Here is a 26,686-nt window from a genome sequence, read left to right as displayed (position 1 = left end):
CTGTTTGTTGATTGGTTTTTCAAGACAGTGTTTCTGTGCAGTCCTAGCTATCCTGGAACTCGCTCTGTAGACCAGGCTGGCTTCAAACTCATTGATCCGCCTGCCTCTGCCTGCTGAGTGCTGGGATTAAAGGCGTGCACCCCCATGCTGCACTGCATTAAGTTTTATATACACAGAGTGGCTCTGGGTCAGAAAGAGAAGATGTACGTCAAAGCACAGCTAACTGGGCAGTCCAGGAAGAGTTTGGAGAGCACTTCACTCACATATCTAGAGATATTAACTAGGTTGGGCCCTAGTTACCTTTGTTTTTGCTAAATCCAAGCAGCAGATCAAAATTAAATGTTTACTATAATAGTAACTGCTAAGGCAACAAACCAGACTGGATGAGAAAATTAGTGGGTGAGAGTATGACAATAGGATATTTCTATAACCTCACAGTATTTATCTCCCCATGAGATGCCTGCTATTTCACCAACTGGTCACCTCACCTGGAGCACCCTGACAGGCATACTTAATACCTACATCACTAGCAAAAGATTAAAGCAATGTCATTGGTCTTCAGAAAAAATGCACCAATGCCAGCCAGATCAGGAACTATTACTACCAATTTGTACAACACCAGTTTAACTAGAAAGAATTCAAGATGAAACCTAACTCCAATGGAGAAACACTGTACAAGATAAATAAGCTGTACCTGTCATACGTGTCAAACCCATAGAAGACAAGTAAGACTTCATTAGGGCTTCTGCTGAAAGGACATTAGAACAAGACAACTAAATGTAAATCAAAAAAAGATCTTAGGCCACTAAAAGAATGCTGTAGGAAGATGGCTATATTAATGGTGGGTCTATAGCCCACACTATCAAAATTAAGTGTTCACTGTAGTAGTAACTGCTTATAAAAGATACAAAAGTTGATGAGAAGATTAGTAGGCAATGTTGATTCCTGATTTTTGTAATTGCTTGTAGTTTATATAAATTAATATATGGAGAATGTGGGTGAACTTATTAGTATCACTTCCAAAGGAAAAGTTAAATTAAAAGACAAATTTTTTAAGACCCTGTTACTGGGCCAGCAAGATGGCTTAGTCAGTAAAAAGGTGCTTGTTTTCCAAACCTGGAAACCTAAATTTAGTTCCTGGAAACCATAATGAAAGGAAAGATTTGATTCTTATGTTCTGACTTTCACTCATAAGATGTGTCACACATACACATAAATAAATGTCATAAAGCTACGTGCCTGTCAGTGACACGCTGTATGTGCATGCATCTGCATGCACTGCAGTAAGCACAAAGCTTGCTTGAATGCCCTAGAAGAGCACACTCATATTCTTACCTATTGTGTCTCTTCCAGCAGACTTTTCCGACCCCGACAGGTTCACCAGCACCACGCCTCCAATACTGTAAAAGTAACACCCATTACTGATGAACAAAATAATAGGCTCCTAACAAACTAATCATCTAGATTAAAAACTGAGAACTCATCTTAACTCTGGGTAAAAGTGACTGAGAATTCAGTAGTTAATTGATGAGTGCTCCTCAGCACCGTACAGGATAGTGTCGCACTGACAGTTAACCCTCACAAATGCACACTGATGACTTATAGGGAAGGAATTCATGAAGAGGTGAAGTAACTTGACCAAGACCACATGACAGAGCTGGAACACAGGCAGCCTGTTCCCAAAACCCAACACGCTTACATGCTACTCTTTTAATTATGGAAAGATAACTTGCCATCCCTTTGCCAAGCCTTCTTTCAAAGGGAAATAAGCCAAACCCAATAGAGCTAGCAATGGCACATTTTTGCACGTGAAACCTAACAAACAGAAGGCTCTTTTTTCACATTTGAACAGTCTCATCAACCCCAGGGTTGTAATCGGCAAAAGGAAGACCACTGAAGGCTGTTGCAAAGTCAGAGGACAGAGATTCATCTGACTGTCACTTGTTGAGCATCTAGAATAAGCAAAGCAGTATGTTCCAGTGGGGAACAAGAACATGGTTCTAGTCTTCAAAGAGCTCTCAGGGCCTTTCTATTTCTAGGCAGTTTATTGTGTATATTTTTGTCAAACAAAAAGAAATTTAAAAGATAGTCCCGTTCTCTCGCCTACTGATCAAAGAGACCTGGGCACATTTGAGGAGCAGTATGGAGGAAGAATATTTTTTCTCTTATGGAACAATGTGAGTAGAAGCTAAACAGAACACTCCTTAAACTGGATTCTCCTACTCAGAGCGGCAGTGTCAGGTTTCCTGCTATGATCACTGTTTGGATTAGAGTCCGCTGCTGTTTACCGAGTTCCCACAATATAATAGAAACCATTTCATTTCCACTCAGAGGATGATGCCATGATGGTGCCTAAAAATACTGAGCACACATTGTTCTTACAAACAGTTTAGAAGTTTGACCTCATCTGTCCACATTACTGTCCTATGAGACAAATTCTACTGTGATCCTCAGTTTATAGAAGAGGAAACAGGCAGAGAGATTTTAAAATGATGTGCAAGATCTCAAAACTAGTAATGGAGGTGGGACTGGATCACAGATAGCAGAATGTGATCCCTGAACTCTCTCAAGTCTGTTGCTATCTCAAATTATATGCATAATCAAAAAGATTCAATCTCATTGTTTAAGGCCAGTTCAAAATAAAGTAAGTATTAGATGGTATTTATTACAGTTTCATAAGAACAAAATAACACAAAAATTAAAATCAATTATCCTAAACTACAGAGATTCTTTTCTAGGGCAGAAAGTAACTATTGGCCATGTGGCTTCTCTTACAACTCTGCTGCCCAGCAACAGTCATGGTGATAGCAAATGAATGAAAATGACTGTGTTTCAATAAAACTTTGTAAAAACTGACAGGCAACCGACCTCTCCTGGTCCTCATTCTTAACCTACTTTAATAAGAATATTCTGTCAAACACTTGCAGGTTCAACATTTTATATCCACTCCCTTCTTTATCAAACCTTTCTTTATTATATGGTACTAAGAAAAGTTAAAAATCAGCATCTATTTCAGGTAAAGTTCAATAAAACCTCATTTATGTGGTTTTATAGCCTCAACATAAACGTATTATATTTTCAAAATGCAAAAACACGTTTGGTTAAAACATTAGTCAAGCATAGAAAAGAATATATCCCTGGTAGTTATAAAGAGTAAATATAAATTAGGTGGGTCAACCAGAGTGTCACTGAAAGAGCTTGGTCAGCTTTCCCTTGTGTCTAAAAGCTGTAATATAGAACAGAAAAAGAATGACTCATTTACAATGGCCAAGTGCAAGTCCCTTTGGATACTTTACAGACATTGCTCCACACTTTACAACAAGAACACAAAGCAGGAAAGTTCTAGTCCTCTCAGGTAGAGCAGGGCTTAGGTGAAGCAGACTTCGATTCAGTCTCAGCTACACTAAGAAACAGCCTCATCATTAAATGCTCTGTTACCTTCTTTGCTCTCTCATTTTCCAAAATAGCTGCTTTGTCAAACTAAAGCATCACCTTTGAGTACTGTCTATGGGAAAAGCCCTCTGCTAGGCTCTCGGAATGAAGCCAGGTATTAGTCTTTAAAGGTTTACAGTCCAACAGAGAAGACAAGAAAAACAAGCTCACAGTTATGTATGTAGTTATTGGCAATGAGGCTGCTGTGTCCTGAGATAAAATTGCCAAATGAGTTAAACAGAAAGTAAGTAAAAAATCACTGCAGGCTAAGATAACTGGAGAAGATCCAATTTGACTTCTAGAAGAAAGGGACGAACTGAAGCCAACATAAAACGGGGACTTGTGTCAGGAAAAGGAGATAGACAACTGATGATTATGCTGGCCTTCTTTTACCTCATCTTTTTTTGCTTATGTATTATAACATAAATTAAATTGTTTCAACATCATATTTTAAAGGCTTTATTATTTGTTTATGCCTACAAAGGTGTATAAAAATATGTATGTTTGTGTGAATGCAATGAGCGGCCAGATGAGGATGTTGGATCTGTCAGAGAAAGCGTTATAGGCTTTATGGAACAGCCGGCTTGTTGGATAGGTGTTTAAATCTGATCCCCAGTCTTCATGATTATCCAAGCAATCTCTCTTAACTACTGAGCCAGTTTTCTAGATCTAATATCATATTTCTGAGCAGAGCAAACGAGCGCATGCTATATTCTTACCTTAAAATTACAGCTAATAGTTTAGAGAGGGTAAATCTGTCTCCACTGTTACTTGGAAACACAGCTGCAAGAATTAAAGTAAAAAGTCCTACAGGGGAGAAGAAAGGGACAGAAGAAGCTGTTACATTTACTTCTACCAACATTCCTCACCACCACTACCAAGGGCAACATGAGGAAATCACACATTTAACTTCTAAGTTGATTGTTTTGCTCTTTCAAACAACTAATGCTGCATTGAGAAAAAGTCAAATAAAGAAGAGCTTCTAAACTAAGCCACGTTTATTCAACAGTGCAGATAAGGGTAGGCCTACTTATTTTTAAACAGTAAGTACTAAGTTGAGCCTGTGGAGTAATTGTGGCCTCATCAGTCATGCCCATGTTCTAACTTATTTCTACAGCTTTAAAAGGACTTCTTTTATCTTCCAGATTTGGAAGGTGAGTCAAATGTTAAAAATAAAACACCTGCTAGAGTGCAAATCTTAGGTAGGAAATAAGCAGTGGCATTTAGCCAAAAAGAATCTGGAAAAAGATCTCCGAAAAGGAAATATGCGGGGTAAGACTGCCATAAAGGGAGTACAGGCCTAGGAACCTTCATACACTACAGAATAAAACCACAGAGGGTCGTGTATGGTGGCGCACACCTTTAATCCCAGCATTTGGTAGGCAAAAGTAGGAAAACTCTGAGTTTGAGGCCAGCCTGGTCATACAGGCTGAGTTCCAAAATAGCCATGACTACAGAGAGTAACCCTGTCATAAAAAAAAATGGAAAAATAAGCAAACAAAACCCACAGAGGACCAAGGGAGATTATGTGCCTGGTATGCACAGACCTAGAAAATGTTCATGCACTGCAGGATAAAAAATAAAGGCCAAGGGTGTATTCGTGGGAGAGCAAGTGCCCAACATGTACAGGCCTGAGTCTGATCCCCAGCAACAGACAAAGACAACAGCCAAACCAAGAACTATACAGTGTCTGAGGGAACACCAATAGCACAGAGGCCAGGCAGTGCACTCTAACCATGCAAACATGTTGTGCATCCCTGTAATACTGCTTGGAAGACAGGCACAGGTAGGAGATGGCCACAAGTTCAAAGTCAGCCTGGTCTATACAGTAAAATAGCCACAGCTAAAAAGTAAGGGGGTAACTAACAACCCCCCTTATGAATTATAATATGCTAATGCACAGCAGAACTAAAATTTAGAATTGTGTCTACATATATACAAATATCACTAGATATGCATACATCAACTCATAATGCAGATTTTGAAGACATGATTCTTACCAGAAGTTGAAGACAAAATATTCACTATGGCAACCTGTGTGTCTGAAAGTGCTTCTTGATATGACAAATTCGCCAAAAACCACTATACAAAAGGGAAAAAAAGTGAAACCTCATGAAAAACATTTATAACTGCCAGTTCAATTTACAGTCGTCCCTCTCACTTCTAAGCACTATTATTGTATGACATTTGTTTCTGTTTTTAAGATTTAAAAAAAAAAAATCCTATGTATATGTGTGTATCTGTGGGGGTATGGGAACTTTCATACAGTGCCAGCAGAGGCCAGAAGAGGGTGTCAGATCCCTTGAACTGTAACCACAGATGGTTGTAAGCCACCCAGTGTAGGTACTGGGAACTAAACTTTGGTTCTCTGCAAGAGCAGTATGTGCTCTGAACCCTGAGCCGAGCCATCTCTTCAGTCCCCATAAGTGGTTTCAAAAGCTGCTCTATGAGAAAAAAAACAAATCACAGGCCCCCAAATAAGGACAAGCATTAATAATCATCATTGAGATCATTGATATCTTGCTACTCAATACCCTGAAGACACTAACCAGGCTAGACACAGCAACACAATCCCAAGTGCTGAGATTAAAGTTGCGACCCCAGCACTCATGGTTGGGAAGATCACAAGTTCAACAAATTGAAGACTAGCCTGTGCTAGTGGGACCTTGTCTCAAAAGATTTAAATTAATTTAAATTAAGTTGCAATTAAAAAATAAACCAGAACTTATTTAGCATGCACAGAACCTGGTTTCAATTCCCAGCTCCACAAACAAAAAATAACAAAAGTTGGCTTAAAAAAAACCATTTGCAGAGGACTTGAGTTTGGTTCCCATCACCCACAATACATGTCTCAGAACTTGCTGTAACTCAAGCTCCAGGCAGTCTGACTCCCTCTTCTATGCTCCACAGGCACATGTGCACAGTGCTCACACACACACACACAGAGATAATTTTAAAAGAAAAATAAGCATTCAGATATTGTATGTTTGTGTAAAGGAGAGAGATTGAATATTAAATCACTTTAACATTTTTTATTCACGTACTGATCATACTTTAAGTTTATATAAGTCAAATTCAAGCTTGGGGAAATTCTGTTACATTAAAGCCTACAGGGCCTAGAAAGACGGTTTGGTGAGTGAGAGTACTTGCTGTGCAATCATTTGGATCTGAGTTCAGATCCCATATTCAAGAAAAGAAGCCAAGAACGGCCATGCCTACCCCTGCAATGATAAATTCAATATTCCTCAAATTGTGGGCAAGCACGGGTGCACGTGTATACAAGTGCTGCATTCTAGGAACTGGCTTCATGTCTTTATTTATGGGTTGGGCTTTGTGTATAAATACATGTGTGGAAGCCAGAGCTGAGCTGTGGCTGTCATTCTTCAGGTCCCTCATTTGTTGAGCTACAGTATCTCACTGGCCTGGAACTCACCAGGTAGCGATCCATGTCCCTGCCTCCCTTACAAGGGTGTGTAGCATCACACTCAGCTCTTTTACAGGGTCCTGCAATGGAACTCAGCTCCTTGTTCTCACAACACAAGCACTTCACCAGCTGAACTGTCCCTGCAGCTTTAACTTCTAAACTCTCTGAGGCACGATAAGTATTTACTCAGTCTGATATTCTGACATCCCAGTGTGCCAGACAGCAGTTAGCAGAAGAAAATGAAGAACTCTAGGAGACTTACATTTCAATACTGCACTGTTGGTATGCACACCATCTTAAACATGTAAGGAAAAAAACAGGGCAGATAGCTCAGCAGCTAAAGCATTGCCATGCAAGCCTGATGACCTAAGTTCAATCCACAGGGCACACACAAATGTGGAAGGTCATAAATGACTTCCTCAAGTTGTCCTCTGAACTCCACAGGCATACTGTGGCAATCCCTTCCCTCCACTCACATACCATACATATGCACAACAATAATAAATCTTTAAAAAAAAAAACCCTACCACAAAGCAAAAGAAAAAGCTGATTTTTGCTACTTGGGTTGCAGTAAGTTTCCCTACAGTCTTCAGTATGGATTCTTGATCCTTCACAGTAGGATAAGACATTCGTGACAACTTGGCCTCTAATGCATGGCTTGATGGAAGCTGTCGAATCTCCATGATATTGCTGAACCTTACCCGGGACTTCTTGGGAGCTAAAATGGAAAACATAATACAAAACATTAACTGTACCTTACATCCTATAAAAATGAAACAGTGTTTAGTGATAAATACTGACTATTCTGATCACTTATGATCAAAATAAGACAATAAAAACACTAGAGTTATATTGTTCCCTGGTGCAGTTCTGCTCAGCCAAAAGAGCTAATGGGAAAAAAATGATTTCATCTGTGATATGTTTTAAAGAGTTTAAAACAGGGCAGGCAAAATGGTTCAGCGGGTAACACCTACTACCAAGCCTGAGGGTCTGAGTTTGATCCCCAGGGACCACATGATGGAAAGAAAGAAATGACTCTTGTAATTCGTATGCTGATCTCTAAACAGGCATACAAAATAAATTTAAAATGTAATACAATTTTTGAAGAGTTTAAAATGATTAAAATTCCAACAAAAGGTTTATAGTTACATATGCACACAACCACCCGGTTCAGGATTTTACCATGCTTATTATTTTAGCATTTATAGAAAAGCATGATTTTGGTTATTCTTCATGGCTCGCTAATTAAGAAGAACCTTCCCAGCAAGCACTCAGAGCACTCCTCTGCACTGCAGGTGAGCGCTGTGCTTTATCCTGTGCTGACACTCTGAAAGAAACTCACAGAAATGTAAAAACTCAAGCAGTGTTTGCATTAGGCTCTCTGAGGACATGTTTATGAAAATATTGATCATTTAAATAAATAACTAAATAAATAAAAACATATACATGTATGGTTGGGACTGTGGCTCCATTGATAGAATACATGACTAGCTGGACTACTAGGTTCCATCCGCAGCACTGACTAAACCAAGTATGGCAATATATGCCTATAATCCCAGTATTCAGAATGTTCAGATGGGGAACCAGAAATTCAAGGTCATCCTTGGCACATAGTAAGTTTGAGGCCATCTTGAGCTACATAAGAGACTGTCTCAAAGGAAAATAAATAAACTTATTTAATAATCTATATATTAATTAATTTATATATTCCTTTATATATAATGATAATGAAATCATAGAGCTTTCTGGTATCTGGAAAATACTTCTAATTGAATTAATACAGAAATTATATTCTATCATATTCACAACCAAGTCAAACTTCCAGAAGAATGAAGGCCACATCAATCCCATAGAGGTCAAGATACACTATATGAACCCTGTGAGCTCACAGCAGCTCAAAAGATGCTAAATTTCCATTCACTCTCAAGTGTGGAACCCTAGGCTTGACTTACTTTTTTCAGTTCCAATGTTTGTGCTCTCGAGCTTCTCACTTGGAAGATCATGAAACTTCACAGGAACATACAGAGGTTCGCTCTGGAACACAATGCGAACAGAAACAAGCATTAGCAGCAAAATCCAAAGCCAATCTATCGGGCAGAGTTTAAGTGCAAGGCACACAGACACAGGAACTATCACAGCTCAACTGTTCCTCAGACATCCATCTAGTCAGCATCACTTTCCCCAAAGCCTGGGAAAGCAAGCTCAACCAGTTCACACAGGCACAAGGAGACAAAGAATGTCAGTCATGATAGGGCTCAACTGGCCAAGTGCTTTCTTTATAAGCCTGACAGCCTGTGTTCAATCCCTAAAATCTACAGTGAAAAGGAAGAGCCAACTCCCCAAAGCTGTCTTCTAACCTCCCATGCATGCACACGACTCTCCACTCCCTCACCTAATAATAACAATAACCAAAATAAAGGTAGAAATGTCAAACAGTATCTTTGGCACTTTCTGGGATCATTAATACCTCAATATCATACAATCAATCCTCTCTCCACCAACAGAAAAATGTCCATATTTTGGATATACACACATAGCATGCTGTGCTGGAAGAAGTACGTACATGAACTCCCTGTTACCTGGGCAGCTGAGGAGGAAGGATGGTCTGAGCCCACCAGTGTGGAGCCAGCAAAACAGCATGAACCCTTGCCTCTTCCCACAAACAAAACAGAACAAAACCACTCTGAGCACTTGCTAAACAAACAGTGTTTTAAGTCCTGTCATAAGAGTGAGTAAACGAAGTTTCTTCCCCCATAATCGTGCAGACCAATGGGGAAGGCAGCTAAGAAACAGCTTATAGTATATCTGCATTTGATGAATTTGTTTTACTATATGCGTAAGATTCAACAACAAAAATCTTTTGGGGTGGGAAATAGGTAGGGGTATGAGGTGTACGTAGCTGTACAGCTACAGGTGTGGAGGCCAGAATTCTATCTCAATTGTTATTTCTCAGGAGCTGTCCACCTGGTTTTGGAAGCTATCTCACTGGGACCCAGTGCTCACCATTAGACTGGCCGGCCACTGGGTATCTTCACCCCTCTCATTGCTGGGCCTGCAAATTCCTGCCACCATACCTTTCAAGCTTTGTAGGTGTATAGGTGTTGAAGCCTGAGCTCAGGGACTCATGCTTGTGTGGCAAGGGCTATACCAACAGAGCTATCACTCGAACCCCAAACCAACAGTTCTTGAAAACATTTAAATAATTAAAAGATGGGGGAAATGCTACCACTGATTAGTTCTTACTATCATAAGGTTCGAATACAAAAGGCTAAATATATTTCTCACAATAACTTAGAAAATAAGTATTTTAGAGGAACTGTCCTCAAAGCAGAGATACAAAAACAGCTAAGCAGGAGACAAAATTAGACTCCAAGACCCAAATGCCGTGACATTTTTATGAATATTCTTATTTAAAGCATAACTCCCCCAACTAATATGTTTCATTTTTAAAAATCAGACTTCTACAACTTTCTTTGATTTTTCTTTTAATTCCTGGCATAGAACAATGACAGGACAACATGTTCAGAAAACAAAATATATTCACAAAACTAAGTCCATGAGTTCTAACAACTGACATGGTCTTCTTGACACATATAACTTTTGATTATAGCATTTGGCCTAACCCAATTTGACTTATCAGTCCTAGAGATAAAAGCAAAAGCTATTAGAACACTAGTCAGCACCTTGCATTCTGAGCAGAGCAAATGACATTACATCATCTTGATGCTTAAGATAGCAGAGAACAAACTTCTTCTCCAAGTTTAATAAAGTCCTCACTTTATTAACCTGCTAACTCATCTGACACACAATGTAGTTTAAAAATGAACAAACAATAGTACAATATTTTAAAACCCTGTATTAGAAGGACCAGTGAGATGGTTCAGCAAGTAAAGGAAGTCACTTGCCATACAAGCCTGGTACCTAAGTTCCATCCCCAGAACTCAGCTGATGAAAAGATAAATGACTGCAGAAAGTTGTCCTCTGACCTCCGCATGCATGCCGTGGCACACATGCACACACAAACATACAAAATAACAAAGGAATGTTACAGCAAGCAATCAGTGTAGAATAAGTGGACGAACAATTGGCTTATTCTCAGTGTCAAGCACCAATTCTGGTTTCCAGATGGTAATAATAATGAGCATTAAGTTGAAAATTGGTAGAGATACAGGCCTGGCCTGGGCTTTACTATTTTCCTTCTGTAACTAGCTTTCCCCCTTCCTTTTCTCCCCACAGGTAGCTGTCTGCTTACCCCTAGGCCCTGAGCCTCCCTAAGGAAAAGAAGTGCAAAGCAGTTCTCTCTCAGAAGGCACACACGCGGAGCCATCTCTCTCATCCAACCGGGTGACATCACAGCTGTCTGGTTATTCCTGCTATGGCTGAACAAGAAAGGCAGCACTTACCAAAGAACTACTCACACTCGTGTCTGCTGTGCAAGCAGCAAAGTAACCTTCAGGGTCTGCAAACTAAGTACAGAGAACAGGACATCAAATTCACAGAAACTCATGTTATCATGCAGGAATACTCAGCTCAAATGAACACAACAATCCAGAATAAATTTATGCATCTAACTATTGTCCCTACAACAGTAACCAATGCCAAGGGTGCAGTGATGAAGAATAGATTTTATCTTGTCTCTCCTGATGAAGAAATTGAGGCTGGCTGTTTCGTCAAAGTAGTAGCTACTAGATTAAAATTGCAGTGAGTCATCTAAGACTAAAGCTCAAGCCCTTTCCCTTATGCTATTGTAATATTTCAGACTCGCAGAGGAAGAGGGGTTAGTGAAAGAAGACAGCAACCCTTTGGTATTGTCATGAGACTAGACCGAGCTCAGGGACATGCCCACACTCTGGGAGCCACTTAACACTGTGAAGGTATGATTCCATTTCATAACCCCCGATATTCCAACAACAAAGTACTATTTAAACCCACACAAATTAACAGAAACAAACAGAAAATTAGACCATGGTTACTGGGGACTAGGGCAGGGGAGACAAGGAATGTTTTTTTCTTTCATATGTTCTAATAAATCTTTATTTAAAGAACATTTCAAAGGTTGGAGATACTATATATTCTTGTTTATTGGACACAAAGTTTCTGTTTGTAACAATAAAAATTCCTAGAGATTGACAGTGCACAGCAAAGCAAATGCACTGAGTGCCACTGAACTGCACAACAACAACAACGGTCTGAGGGATAAATTTGATATTATATATATTTTACAATAATAAAAAGGGGAAGAAATGGCTAAAATTTAATGTTACATATGTCTACCACAATAGTGAAGAAAGAGAAATAATTTTTAAACAATGAAAAGAAATAAAAGTTTTTTTAAAGAATGAATAGAACTAGGCAGTAGTGGTGCTCCCCTTTATTCCCAGCACTCTGGAGGTAGGGGCAGGCGGATCTCTGTGAGTTTGAGACCAGCCTGGTCTACAAAGTGAGTTCCAGGACAGCCAGGGCTGTTACACAGAGAAACCCTGCCTTTAAAAACTAAAAACCAAAAATTTTAAAATAAAATTGACTTTAAGAAAACTGATACACCACTAAACCTCAAAAAATAACACTTAAAATTAAAAACTTACAAAAGCAGCAGGTTTTCCTCGAAATCCTCTTGTACACTGTTGCCTCCAAGGTTTCCAAATAATGAAGCCCAGGAGGTACAGAACAAACATGGATGTTTTTGCAAAGGTGCTGAAGAACGGCTTGTTGTACTGAGTGAAGACATACTGCAGAGGAAAATGTAACATTTTATACAGACAACCGTAAGAGCTTTAAAACCTTTCTGCACACCTCCATCTTGTCATCTCTTCACAAGTCCATGAGGGGAGGAAAGATCAAAGAGATAAAACACTTTAAATTCCTCTCTGAATATTGCATGTGTCTTGCATACAAGAGGGAATATTGTCAAATGAAGCAGCAACAACCATAAAAAAAAACAACAACAACAGGTTTTTCAACATATCTATTGAAAACCTGCTATGCAAAAATACCTGCGTTGGGGACTGAAGAAAAATAAAACTGTCCTCCCTGCTCCTGGGGAGACACATATACGAAGAAATGTGCTAAGTACCATTCAGAAGCTTTAGGGTGCTGTGGAAGTACCCAAGAGAAAGAACAGGTTAGGGTATGAAGTTTTCAAAAAGGCTATCCAAATAGTCTGGGAGGGGGGGAACGTGTGTGCTGGTGTCATCTTTCAAAAGCCATCCATCTATTATGAGACATAGCCACTCGTGGGCCTAGAACTCACTGAGTAGACTAGAATGGTCATCGAGTCCCTGGGAGCTGCCTGTCTCGGCTTCCCCAGCACTGCGATTACAAGTGCACACCACCATGACCACACCACACCTGGCTTTCAAAGATTCATCAGGCCAAGCAGAAGAAACGGCATGAAGAAAATAAAGCAGATTAGCATATAACAAAAATATGAATGTTAATGTTATTAGGAAGCTATATTTATGTGTAATTTTCTTTTAAATGGTGTGAAAACTTATCATATTTTTATTTTGTCTCCTAGGAAACAACAACAGCAACAAAACCCAGTTACATGCACCTAGAAAGATGACAAGTCAGAAGGAATAGGAGCTCCAAGACCCAGACAGGATCCTAGACTATATCCCACTGAAGAAACCATAGCTCTCAGAGACAAAGGCCAAATCTGCAGATGGGGACAGATACGTACAAGACGAGCCCGAAGCATCGTAGCCAGAAAGCAAATGAGATAAAGCTGAGGTCATATGAGAAAGATCCCAGAGCCAACCTGAAGCCAACCTCCTACTAATGAAAGTTAGGGCAGTGTAAGGCTTAAAACACAGTAATGACAATGATTAGAGATACATATCAAACATATAAAATATGTAAAAACCCATGAGCTATAATGTTCTAAAAGGGATTTGTTGGCAGTTAGCACTAGAAGTTCCTCATAATTCTTTTCTAAAGTAAAAGGAGGTGAAATAATAAGATTTTCCCAATATTTTATATATTACCCATGTTTTAGGATGACCCAACAATAGATGTAGAAAAGTTATCACTAAAAAAATTCCATATAAAAAATATAGAAGAAATGGTTCTTAGAAGAATCTCTATTCTGCAAATTCTAAACAAATCTCTCAGAGCAATCATTACACAGAGATATTCAACTATGAGGTTGGTGAGAAGTTTTATTTTTAATTATTTATTTATTTTGTATGGGGGTTGAGTGTGTGTGTATGTGTGTGAGTGTAGTGGTCAGTCAACAGCTTGTAGGAGTTGGTTCTTTCGATTTATTACAGGCGCCTCTGAGCTCAAACTCAGGCAGCTGGGCTTAGTGGCAAGCACCTCTATCCAATGAACCATCTCACGAACCATCCCACTGATCAGGTGATGAACTTTATACTACTTAAACTGGCATCACCCAAAACAGCTGTGCAGACATATGCCTCCTGCCCCGATGTCACAGAAAGTACCTAGTACTACCAAGATATTCTTGCCTAAAAACTGAACCTAAATCAAGACTTTATACCTAACTACATTTTATACAAACTGAAAGAACAAGTTAGCTGAAAGGATAAGGAAGCAATCAGCAAGACCAAGGAGGTCATATGTCTCACAGGACAAATGACCCAGTTTCTCCAGTACACAAAGGAGAAGAAAGAAAAAGGGGAGTGGCATATGTCTCAAAGGTACAACAAAGCATGGCAATGTGGATCCTTGTTTAGATCCTAGCTGAGTTGTGTGACCTTTGATACAGCAAGAAAAATGAACTGGTAATCAGGTGATCTTAATGAATTATAGTTAATTTTGTTAGAAATGTTAATAGCAGTAATTATATTTTTAAAATAAAAACAATATGATCTTCAGTGTGAGATAAGTAGGAAAGAACTTACGTGGTGATAATTTGCATAAAATATTCCAGGAAACACATTATGAACATGGTTGATGAGATTAGAAATATTGATCACTGTTAAAATGATGAATCATGAGGATTTATTATATCACTGTGGGTCTCTCCTTTTTTCATGTGTATGTGTCTGTAGTGTGTCTGTAGTGTGCCTGTGGTGTGCATGTGTGTACAGGTGTGTGTGCAGATGCCTGAAGTGACATTATCTTTCTCCATTCCTGTCTACTTTATTGAGGCAAGGTTTCTCCCTGAACCTGTAGCTAGTCCTGGGGATCCCGGCCTCTGTCTCCTGAGTGCTGGGATTATGGGAAGCCATCGCACCTGCCTAGGTTTTCATAGGTCCTCAGGATTCAAACTCTGGCCCTCCTGCTTGTAGGCAAACACTGTCTCAAAGTCTGATACGTTTGCCTGGCTGAAGACATAAACCTCTGCCACATGCTCTAAGATGACAAAGTCATACATTTTTTCACTAAAGCATGTTATGTGTTTAAGAACTGATTTCTTAGCCAGGCGGTGGTGGCGCACGCCTTTAATCCCAGCACTCGGGAGGCAGAGGCAGGAGGATCTCTGTGAGTTCGAGACCAGCCTGGTCTACAAGAGCTAGTTCCAGGACAGGCTCCAAAACCACAGAGAAACCCTGTCTCGAAAAACCACACACACACAAAAAAAAAAAAAAAAGAACTGATTTCTTTTCTAGCTCCACTGACGTATAACTGGCAAATGAAAACAACAGCTGTGCACAGTGGTACACACACACAGTGGTACACACATACTGTGGTTCACACACACACAGTGGTACACACATACAGTGCACAGCACCTAAGAGAAGTTAGCTGGGCTACACTGTGAGCTCCAGATCAACCTGGGCTACACAGGGAGAACCTGTTAAAAGAATATACTAAGGCCGGGCGGTGGTGGTGCACGCCTTTAATCCCAGCACTCGGGAGGCAGAGGCAGGCGGATCTCTGTGAGTTCGAGACCAGCCTGGTCTACAAGAGCTAGTTCCAGGACAGGAACCAAAACCACAGAGAAACCCTGTCTAGAAAAACAAAAAAAAAAGAATATACTAAAAACTGAACAAACAAACCACCCTAAAATATATTTACTGTGCACAATATAATGCTTCAATACACACAGACAGCAAAATAACTGCCAGAAATAACTTGGTGGAACTTTTTTAACCTTTAGATGTGAATTGCTACATTATGACTTAATCTAATATTTCCTTGTACTAAATCCTTTCTTTTGGGGGTGGACAGGGGTGGGGGGAGTAAGAGTTTTGCTGTGGCTGGAACTGACTACTAGACCACGCTGGCCTGAGAACTCACAGAGATCTACCTGCCTCGCCTCCTGAGTGCTGGGATTTAAAGGCATGTGCCACCATGCCCAGCTTTGTTCTAAAGCTTATTACCTGATAAACAAAACAATTTAATACTGCAAAATTTAAAAGTTATGTTTAGGGCCGTGTAAACATTAAGGAGATTCCTCTAAAGCGAAATTATGGGATGTTAATATTACAAAAGGTTACATGGAGTTTTTGAGTGAAATACACGGGGCCTGTGGCGTTCCGCCAGAGCCTAATCCCAGAAGGGCAAAAATTTATTTCCTCACAAGACAGAACCCCAACTCTTTAGTGAGCTGTGACATGAGATCCAGGATATCAAATGGCCTATCCTGACATTTAAGTTCACTGTAAAAACTTGAGATTCCTCTTGGGTCTATCCTGCAATATCTGAGTCCTCTGTGAGGACTTCTGAAGAGGAAAGTGTGAGAGCAGGATGGCCAGCGGGTAACGGCACCTGCTGCCAAGCCTGGCAGTGTGACTCTAATCCCCTGGACCCACACAGCGGAAGGAGAGAACTAACACGCACAAGCTGTCCACTGATTTTCACATGGGTGTCATGGCACATGCATACACACACACTCTAAATACGTAAGTACATCAGTGAATGTAAATATTATTTTAAAAAGTTGTCTTCTTACTAAGATCACTAACCCAATAGAAGTATACAAATACACAGTAAAATTGACTTACAAACTCTAGGTACCACAGTACTACCAAGGAGACAACAATTAACACAAAGCTTAGCTTCAGCCAATCATACATGGGGAATTTCATAAAAATGTGTGAATCAGCAATAAATGTGGATTCACCAGTGTGAATAACAGTGACTTGAACATGAAACTTAAATGGATAACTCATGTTTACTTTTTCCAATAACACTCTCCTTTTCAAATGTATTCACGTGTGGCAAGTGCTCTACTGAGTTACACACCCAGACACAAGTATTCCTACTTTCTACTAGATGGTGAAAGACTGTCCCTTCATGTTTGCTCATTAGAAAAATAATATTTATGAAAAAATAAATTCAATTTTGATTTTAAAAAGACATCTTTACACAGTAAGAAAATATACTCTGGGTAATGCTCCCTACAAATGTAAGAAAACTGCAGATAGATAGGGCTGTAAGAAATGGCTCCATAGTTCAAAGAGTTTACTGTTCCTTCGGAATTTAATCCCCAGCACCCATGTTGTGTGGCCCACAATTGCCTGTAACTTTAGTTCCAGGCATTCAGAAGCCCCTCCAGCATCTATGGGCATGTGTACACACAAGGGCATACATAGAGACACAAACATGTACACATACAAAGCTTTTGTAACTTTAGGAAATAACCAAGAGCATCATCCCAGTTTTCACTTGAAATGACACTAATATAGTATCAAAGAAAAACAAAACACTCAACAACACCTAAAATACTGATTTTAGATGCATGAGACAATAATGGAGAAATACAACAGGCTGACACTGGTTGTTGTCCTAAATGCAACCCTGTCACTAGCAAAATATTACTGGTTAACACTATCACAATGTAACTATTGGTAAAGAAATACATACCGAGGTGAGCTCTGAAGACGCCACCCAAATCACATCAACCAGCAGGAGAATCACTATCCCCAGGGCCATTCGCCTGCGCTGACTGAAGCCACTGTTCTGGGAATTCACACGGTTCATGATAAACACACAAACCATTTGCAGTCTGTTAGTTTAGAAAACAGAAATCTCATTAGAGTCCCTTTTAAAAGAACCACACGAAAATCAGAAATCTGGTACACAGAAACAAGAGACACTTGCTAGCGAATGCTCAGGGCGAAATGTAGAATTTACCTTGTTGCCAGGGCTTCTCTGAGCTCCTCAAACGCAATGCCTGCAAACCTGACAGATCTCAGTCTAAATGGAGGTGCAGAACTCAGACCCCCTGAAACAACACCACAGAAACCATGCTTAGGAAAATTTCCAGTGTAAGATCACATCTTTTTCATTCTTCACCTTCAAAGATGATCAAAATGAGCCACACTCTGGGCATGTAGCTCAGTAGCAGGATGCTAGCCTAGCATGCACGATGGTCTGGTCTGGTTTCCATCCCAACCCCTTCCCAAACTGGACAAAATGGCACAGAACTATAATCCCAGCACTTGGGAATTGGGGGAGGGGCAGGAAAATTAGAAGTTCAAGGTCAGTCAGAATGCCTAGTGTGTTCAAGGCCAAGCAAGGGGGGCGAAAGACCTCTTCACAAAATAACAACAAAACAAACAAACAAAAAACCAGGATGGGGTGTAGTTCAGTTGGTAGTACGGGTTGCCCAACAGGCTAAAGCCCTAAATTCATTCCCAGCACTGCATAAATCAGGTGTGGTGGAGCGTGCAGGTAAGGCAGGAAGATAAGAAATTCAAGGTTACCCTTGGCTACCTTCAAACATCGCGAGTTTGAAGCCCTTCCCCGCCCACCCCACCCCCCAAAAAAATTACACCCAAAGAGGTCCTGGGTAACAGGCAGGCAAAAAAGCAACGTTCAACATATGGCACTTTTACGAGTGCCATAAACAGATCCTCGAAGTCTGGTAAACAGAACTCCCTCGGTTCTCCCTTCAGAACATTCGCCCGCAGGCAGTCTAGACACGCGTGCGTGCACCAGAAAGTGTCCACAGCCCATCTCCAGTGGATTTGGCTCGCTGACAGGAAGTGATGCGCGAGGTTCCACTCAGCTCACGTGAGGACGATGATCGTCCTGGCTCCCCACCCGCCTGGTCACTACAGCCCGGCTGCAGTCCCAGAGGACGACGGAAAACAGCTGGGACAGGGAAGCCTCCCCTTGGTGAGAAAAAGACGGGGGAAACCAAGCGTGTAGCCAGCTTCGCGAGGGGCGAGAGGACTCTGACCCGTTCACCGTGACCGCAGACGCCCGCCAGCCCGCCGCCTACCTGGCCTTCCTGCCCCTCGCTGGAGTCGTGGCGGCACCATGAGCGGCCCCGGCCCGGCCCGCCACCCAGCGCCGCCGCCTCACACCGCACGCAGAGACACGCGCATCTCGCCGCGCGGCGGGCCCAACTTCAGAAGCCGCGCTGGCCCTCGGCGCCGGGCAGCGGCTGTCAGTCAGGCCAGCTCTCGGCCGGGACAGAGGGGAGTGACCTAGGACACCGGACTGCGCGGGCAGCGACAGGCCTGGAGGCCCGGATTGCAGCCGAGGCCAAGGCCCCGCCCCCGGCCGGTCAGCCAGACAGGCCACGCCCATTTCTGGCCAAACAAGCCCTGCCCACTGCTGGCCAAGCAGCAGGCCCCGCCCCCAGGCCGTCAGTCGGCCAGGCCCCACCCCCGAACTGTAGACCCACCCCCAACAATTAGCTCGGCAAGGCTGCTAGAAGATCTGCCGCCCCTGGACAGCGAACCTGCCCAACCCCGGCAGAAAGGCCCCCCGCTTATCCACCAACGGGGTGACGTCCTCCCCACCACTCAGCGAGTCGACCGACTAAGCCCCGCCCACACGCTCATCTCGGTCCCTCCCCCAGTTGACAATCCCTGCCCTAGGCCTGGGTGGTCAGCCCAGGGCCCCGCCCCCAGCAGCCGAGCCGGCCCCGCCCCGGCCCAGTCAGCAACTGCGGCCACGCCCCCCTGCACTAGGACGTCAGGCGCACGGGTTACGTCACGCTGGGCGCGACTTCAGACCAGCTAGGGGCTCTTCTTCGGGTTGCTGTAATGCTAATGTGGACTCCAGCAGCGAGCAGGCTTCTTGCAGGGAGACGTAACGGTGACGCGAAGGAAGAGAGACAGGAGAAGAGCGGAGGGAAGCGGGCGGAGGTGTCTAAGGGAAAGTCCAGCACTGACAAGGCGGCCAGACATCTCCATAGCCACACCCTGAAGCGAAAGTTGGCTGCAGCATTTCCTCCAAAATTTAGGAAGCGTACTCCCAGTATTTCTTGCAAACGACAGGCTGAGTGGCTTGGCACGCTTTGAATACCTGGATCGTTTTGTGCGTAAACTGGATCTTCATTCTCGGAGTTAGAAGTTGTCTAAACCAAGTTACTCATCTCCCTGACCCTCGTTTTCTTCATCCAAAAAGGCAAAGGATGTCAGTGCCTCACTGTGTGTGTGTGTGTGTGTGTGTGTGTGTGTGTGTGTTTACCCTAAAGAAATTATCTAATAGAAAGGGTTCGAGTCAACCTTTGGCACATAGGAAGAACGTACAAATGCTAGCCTAACTAAAGAATGAGATTTTGTTTTTATTTTTAAGTATTGTAGTAGCATTTCAATAGTATTTTAATAAATAAAGCTTGCCTGGGGATCGGGACAGTAAAACAGTCCTCACTGGTCAGCCTTACAGACCAGGCAGTGGTAACACACACCTTTCATCCCATTAGCCACACTAGTTACCATAGAAGCCAGCTGGGCGGCGCCTGCCTTTAATCCCAGCCCTAAAAGGATTATAAAACAGGAGAGACAGCTCTCAGTCACAGTCTCATTCTGAGATTTCCTGGAGGAAGGGTTGCTTTTTTCGGACTGGGGTTGAGATAAAAGCTGGCTGCTTTGCTTTTCAGATCTTTAGGTTGAACCCCAATTTCAGTCCCTGAGCTTTTATTAATCATGCTTCAGAGGACCTTGAAGCTCCCATAAGAAAGAAAAGTTTGCCAGCATCCTGATTTGTATTTAGAAAACAAACACGGGACTTTAGGCTTTCATAACCAGAATTGCATTATTAACATTTTTTTCAAATGAGGCAAAGAAATAAAATTTTCTTGCTCATGTAGTCATAAAGTAGTTCATCCCTTCTCTTTTTGTCTTCATAGTCTAGTGACTAAAATAAGGCGAACATTGTTACCTGCTCAGATTCTCAGAAATGATAGGCAGTAAACACTTCCAGTCGTGGAGAAACTCGTTGCTGGAGCAGAGAGAACATTGTGGGTTAAAAAGTCCTTATTGTGCATGAGGTCCTGGGTTCAGATCCCTAGCACCCATGTAAAGAGCTGGGTTTGGTCATGTGCACATTTGTAACCCTAGCACTATGGGAGGCAGACAAGAGGATCACTGCTTGCTGGTTGCCAGACTCTTCGAATTCAGTAAGAGATCCTTTCTCAGAGCAGTAAGACAGAGAATGATGGTTGTTTGTTTCTTTGTTTCCCTCAAAGACTTAGAGATCAAACTTAGAGTTTGCACACACTAGGCAAGGTCACTACCATTTCTAACATCTGCCTACGGCTGTTCTCAAATTGCTGGGCTCAAGGGGACCTTCCTTCTATAGAGTAACTGGCACCACCATGCATATACCACCATTCCTGACCAGTTCCCCATCTCTTAATTATATGGCAGAGAAGTCATAGAAACATATATCATTGCCTTTCCCTTCTCCCCAAATCCTATTGGCATGCTTTCAAATATTAATCCTACAACAGCAAGGATTTTTGTTCTGTTCTCCACCGTGTACAAAATAGCACCAATCAATGAGCTGGTAATCAATATTCCTTAAATGAACTTGAGCGTCCTACTGCTTCTTGATCATTTCAGTAAATAATTCCTTTCCTGTCTCCATTCCTATCTGCTTGTAGCTCTTTTTCTAGTTTCACAGATTTGATCTTTCTATTAATTTACTTTTCACTTCTCAGAGCTGATCTCTCTAAAAGGCCCTATGAAATCGATTATAGTTGATTAAGATCCGTCAGATATTGACTGTGACACCTTTGAAAACATCCCCAAAAGTGCAGTCTAGTGAATGCAATCCCCCCAAAGTATTTGTGCCATAAAAAAAATGAAATTCATGTGTGTCCAGCCTAGTCCCTCCCTGATTCTCAAGTACGTCCGTCTCTCTCAAAAGCTATAATTTAAGTTTGAGGCCTAGGAAATTACAGATGATTCTACTCTTAGACATTGGAAATAAGTGAACACCTATATGTAAAGAAGTGGAGATATTGACCATCCTTGTCCCTCTAGGTTATATGATTTAACTAGCCACAGATAGAAATGATCAGAAAACGGGCACCTGTATTGAACATGTGAAGAACATTCTTGTCATTTTCACTTAAGCAGTGTGATATGGAAACTGTTTATATTGCTAGAAAGACAAGTTAGTGGGCAAAACTACCTGGCATGTATGCAAGCGCGAGGACCCAAGTTCTATCTCCCAGAACGCACATTTGAAAAAGAAAAGGCTAAGGGTGGGTGGTAGCACACTCATAACCATAGTGCTGGGAAGGCAGAGACAGACAGATCCCTGTGGTTCTCTGGTCAGCCAGCATAACCCATTCAGCATATTCCAGGCCAGTAAAAGACCCTGTGTCAAAAAACTAAATGGGGAAGCAGAGAGACGGCTTAGTGGAAACTATTGCTCTCCCAGAAGATCTACGTTCAATTCCCAGCACTCACATGGCAACTCACAACTGCCGCTCCAATTTCAGGGTATCAAACATTCTCTTCTGGCATGCACTTGGTTCATATAAATTCATACAGGCAGAACATTCATACACATAAAATAAAAGAGTTCCACCTGGGGAATAAGACCCAAAGTTGTCCTCCAACCTCCATGTAAACACATACACACTCCTGTGAGCACAAGTGATTGTACATTCATGACCTGCACACACAAATACAGAAAAACTACACCGCATTTACTTTGTATTAGGTACTATAAATAATAGAGAAATTATTTAAAGACGGTGAAGGTAACTCTGTGCAAATAATAGATGTGTGTGGGACGTAAGTCTTCTCAGAGTTTGGTATATGAGTGGAACCAGACCCCCAGTGTCAAGTTGGGAGCATAGGCCCCAGCCCCTCGCATCTATCCCAGCCCCCAGGCCTTGTCTGGACTCCAAATCCCAGCAGGCCAGGTTCTGACCCCTGGACCACTCCCCAGGGTATTTAAGTGATCTCCTGAAAGAGGAAGATGTGGTCTCCCTTTCTTCCTTGGGGGGGGGGGTCGTGTTTCCGTGGCTTCCCCGTTCCCCTTCGGGGCCACCCTAGAGTGCAGAACTCCCATTAAACCTGCATATTTCTTAATTCGGTTTGTTTTGATTTGGCTTGATTGGAAATTTTGCGTCAGCAGGGAGTTCGCCTTAGGAAATATTCCTAACACCCAGGAATGCTAAAGGGTCCACTTGTATTTAGGCTTGTTCCAGCCAGTCAGCCAGCCAGCATCACCTGTATTTGGCAGTGACTCAAATCAAGCAAGGCAGGGAGAAAGCTTTGGTAGTAGTGGGAAAAGATGCAGGTATGTATGCCGGGCAGTGGTGGCGCACGCCTTTAATCCCAGCACTCAGGAGGCAGAGGCAGGTGGATCTCTGTGAGTTCAAGGTGAGCCTGGTCTACAAGAGCTAGTTCCAGGACAGGAACCAAAAAAACCTACGGAGAAACCCTGTCTCGAAAATTAAAAAAAAAAAACAAAACAACAACAACAACAACAAAAGATGCAGGTATGCCCTCTAAGCCAGGGATGCCATTAGTTGGGCGCCAGTTATTAAAAGCAAGCATACAAACAAGTTGGCCAGGGGTGTGTGATTGACCTTCTCTAGTCTAGTCTAAGTGGACATGAAACATCTAGGGAAGCTGGCAGTTATTTGTTGACTCCTGGCCTCCTGGCATTGATTTGTTGCAGATACTGTTACTGTATGTTCTGGTTGGTGCAGAGGTGGTGGGTCAGTCTTGTTACTACATGGGTCCTGGCTAGGATCTGTCAGCACATTCAGCCTCTCCCCTGTGTCGACTGTGTGACGCCATACTTTCTGCGGCACCTACCGGGCATGCAGAGCACATGACTGACTAGAGAAGTGTCAGTTTATTTGATTTGCTTCTGAGGTATGATTAAGTGATTAAATGAAAATCACCTATCTTTAGAAAACACGTGCATTGCTTATATGATATTTCTTTTAAAACATGAAGCGTATTGCATTATAAGGGTAAATGACACATTGCAACAGACTCCATGAACTTGGGCTGTTCTTAGATACCTTGAGTATGAATTGTAATTGTACGCAATAAAGCCCTCAAATTCTGTGAAGGCTTTGGGCAAGCAGGAGAAGTAAGCCTGTGGGTTTTTCAGATCTAGATCTGTGTCTCTCTACTTTGCTCACTTCGCCAGTCCTTACCCTTTCTTGTACCACCTTCCCCACTGGTTTTCTTCCTGCCCCCACATGGTCTCCCTCTCACGTTCACATCTTGCATACAAATATTTTATTTTAACTTCCACAGTAAGAGAAAACATATGATTCTTGTCTTTATGAGTCTGACTCACTTCACTTCAAATGACGGTCCCCAGACTCATCTGCTTTCCTAAAAATGACATGATTTCATCCTTTATGGCTGGATAAAATGGCACTGTAAGTGTGTGTGTGTGTGTGTGTGTGTGTGTGTGTGTGTGCGCGCGTGCGTGTAATGTATATGTGCGTGCACACACACAGTGCATAGGTACATAGACTAGGTATCTCTAATCAGTGCAAGATATGTTTCTGTATATGAACTTGGGGTGTGTGTGTTTCTGGGACTTGAACCTAGGGTCTTAAGCATGCAGCCCAAGCGTTCTACCATTGCTGTATAGAAATTTCCTCCAAGTAGAAATATTCCCAGCAGGAAGTGGGGGAGAGATTCAGGAGACTCAGGAAGTAAACACACCTCCTGGTCTGGGGAAGACCAAGCTTACAGGAATCTGGAATGCCCCTCCTCAAGGTTAGAGAAGCAGTAAACAATGGCTGGGGGAGGAGACTGACCAGCTGAGCTGGGACCTGTTGAGCTGCCTGCAGGTCCAGGGCTGCAGCTTCTGTGAGTGGTCAGCATGTTGAGGTGGGCTTCTTAGTGGGTGTTCTCTAATCCTGTAAGTAACACCTCACTCATATCATATAAATAACCCTAATATCTCATTGTTTCACCAAGTTGGGCTTTTATAGAATCATTACTTTGACCAATTTTTGGTTCCCTATCTGGCATGAGTAGATATGTGTGCTTATGCTGTGTCTCCCCAGGAGAAGGGTTTACACAACAACCACGGAGCAACCTCACCAGCCTTGGCTTGACTTTAACGATGGAGACACAATGTTAGTAAAGGTGAACGTGGTTTTTTAAGTCGGTAAAAAATGTATGAGGAAGAAGAAAAGGTGTGGCCAAAGAGTCATAAAACTGGTTTGGCAGAGCAGACTGGGTGTGTGGGGAAGCAAATAAAAATCAGCTTGGTCAGGTGTTCCCTGGGGAGGCCAAAGTGTACTCTAGAAATGCGAAAACAGAGTCTAGAGATGCAATCTGTGCGCGATGAGAACCTACAGGCTTTGGAGTAAGAGATGTGCACTTGTAAGCATGCTTCTGACCAGTGAAGTTCCGTGCCCAGCTGGTGAGAAAAGTAAAGCAGACTTTACCAAGTGTCCACTCAAAGTTGAGCAGCATGGTGATATTGTGGGAGCACCCTTGGACCTGGCCTCAAGGAAATCATACCAACAAAACTTACTATCAAGTCAGGGTGGTATTTGCTGAGCTAGAGACGATAAATAGACATTTTCTCAAGACACATAAATGCTCAACAAATAAATGAAAAAATTGTCAAAGCCACTAACCATTAGGGAAATACAATTAAAAGCAGGTAAGGGCCAGAGCAGTGGCTCAGCACATAAAAGTACTTGCCACAAACACCAGACAACCTGAGTTTAATCACAAGAAACCCTGTAAAAAGCCAGATAGGATGGCTAGTGTCTGTAATCCCAGCACAGAGAAGAGAATCACCAGGAAACTTGGAGGCCAGCTAGCCTGGAGTACTTACCATGGCAGAAATAAGAGGCCTTGTCTCAAAAATATTGTGTGAAGTTGTAACTACTGGCTCCCAGAAACTGTCTGCTGGTATCTACACACTAAAGCATGTGTGTTCCTACCCTGGAAAAAACAAATAAGCAAGATCCCAGTAAGATAGCACTTCATATACATCAAATAGTTAATACAAAAAGACAAAATGGGGTCTCAAGAAGTGTTTCAACAGGTAAGAGCACTAATGCTCTTCCAGAGGACCCAGGTTTGGTTCCCAGCACCCACATCGCAGCTCACAGCCATCTGTAACTCCAGTTCTAGGGGATCTGATACCCTCTTGGCCTCCATGGGCACTGTAAGCGTGTGATACACTTTCATACATGCAGGAAAAAGCCCTCATCATATACATCAAATGAATTTTTTTTCTTTTTTTTAAATTTATTTATTTATTAAAGATTTCTGCCTCCTCCCCGCCACCGCCTCCCATTTCCCTCCCCCTCCCCCATCAAGTCCCCCTCCCTCATCAAATCGAAGAGCAATCAGCGTTCCCTGACCTGTGGGAAGTCCAAGGACCACCCACCTCCATCCAGGCCTAGTAAGGTGAGCATCCAAACTGCCTAGGCTCCCACAAAGCCAGTACGTGCAGTAGGATCAAAAACCCATTGCCATTGTTCTTGAGTTCTCAGTAGTCCTCATTGTCTGCTATGTTCAGCGAGTCCGGTTTTATCCCACGCTTTTTCAGACCCAGGCCAGCTGGCCTTGGTGGGTTCCCAATAGAACATCCCCATTGTCTCAGTGTGTGGATGCACCCCTCGCGGTCCTGAGTTCCTTGCTTGTGCTCTCTCTCCTTCTGCTCCTGATTTGGACCTTGAGATTTCAGTCCGGTGCTCCAATGTGGGTCTCTGTCTCC

The 26,686-nt window shown here is 42.3% G+C and overlaps 1 protein-coding gene across 2 annotated transcripts in view; it reads right to left on the bottom strand.

Annotated features, from left to right (window-relative positions):
- Positions 1-19,271, bottom strand: part of Slc35f5 (solute carrier family 35 member F5) — a 33,950-nt gene extending 14,679 nt beyond the window's left edge. The window contains exons 1-10 of one of the 2 annotated variants that reach the window (XM_041649129.1): positions 18,996-19,271; positions 17,903-17,993; positions 17,633-17,774; positions 12,442-12,585; positions 11,260-11,322; positions 8,809-8,890; positions 7,558-7,574; positions 5,433-5,514; positions 4,152-4,239; positions 1,336-1,400 (exon numbers count right to left, since the gene is read on the bottom strand). In XM_041649129.1, coding sequence (XP_041505063.1) covers positions 1,336-1,400; positions 4,152-4,239; positions 5,433-5,514; positions 7,558-7,574; positions 8,809-8,890; positions 11,260-11,322; positions 12,442-12,585; positions 17,633-17,774; positions 17,903-17,993; positions 18,996-19,035 — 814 coding nt within the window. In that variant the 5' untranslated portion in view covers positions 19,036-19,271. Of the gene's footprint in view, positions 1-1,335; positions 1,401-4,151; positions 4,240-5,432; positions 5,515-7,383; positions 7,575-8,808; positions 8,891-11,259; positions 11,323-12,441; positions 12,586-17,632; positions 17,775-17,902; positions 17,994-18,995 lie in introns of both variants that reach the window. The other variant, XM_041649128.1, reaches the window with a different exon arrangement.
- Between the last annotated feature and the right edge of the window lie 7,415 nt (positions 19,272-26,686).

The sequence above is a fragment of the Microtus oregoni genome, unplaced genomic scaffold (assembly GCF_018167655.1).
Source record: "Microtus oregoni isolate MIOR12 unplaced genomic scaffold, Mior012 000003F_ref0000135, whole genome shotgun sequence".
Lineage (NCBI taxonomy): Eukaryota > Metazoa > Chordata > Mammalia > Rodentia > Cricetidae > Microtus > Microtus oregoni.
This window is presented reverse-complemented; position numbering and strand designations above follow the sequence as displayed.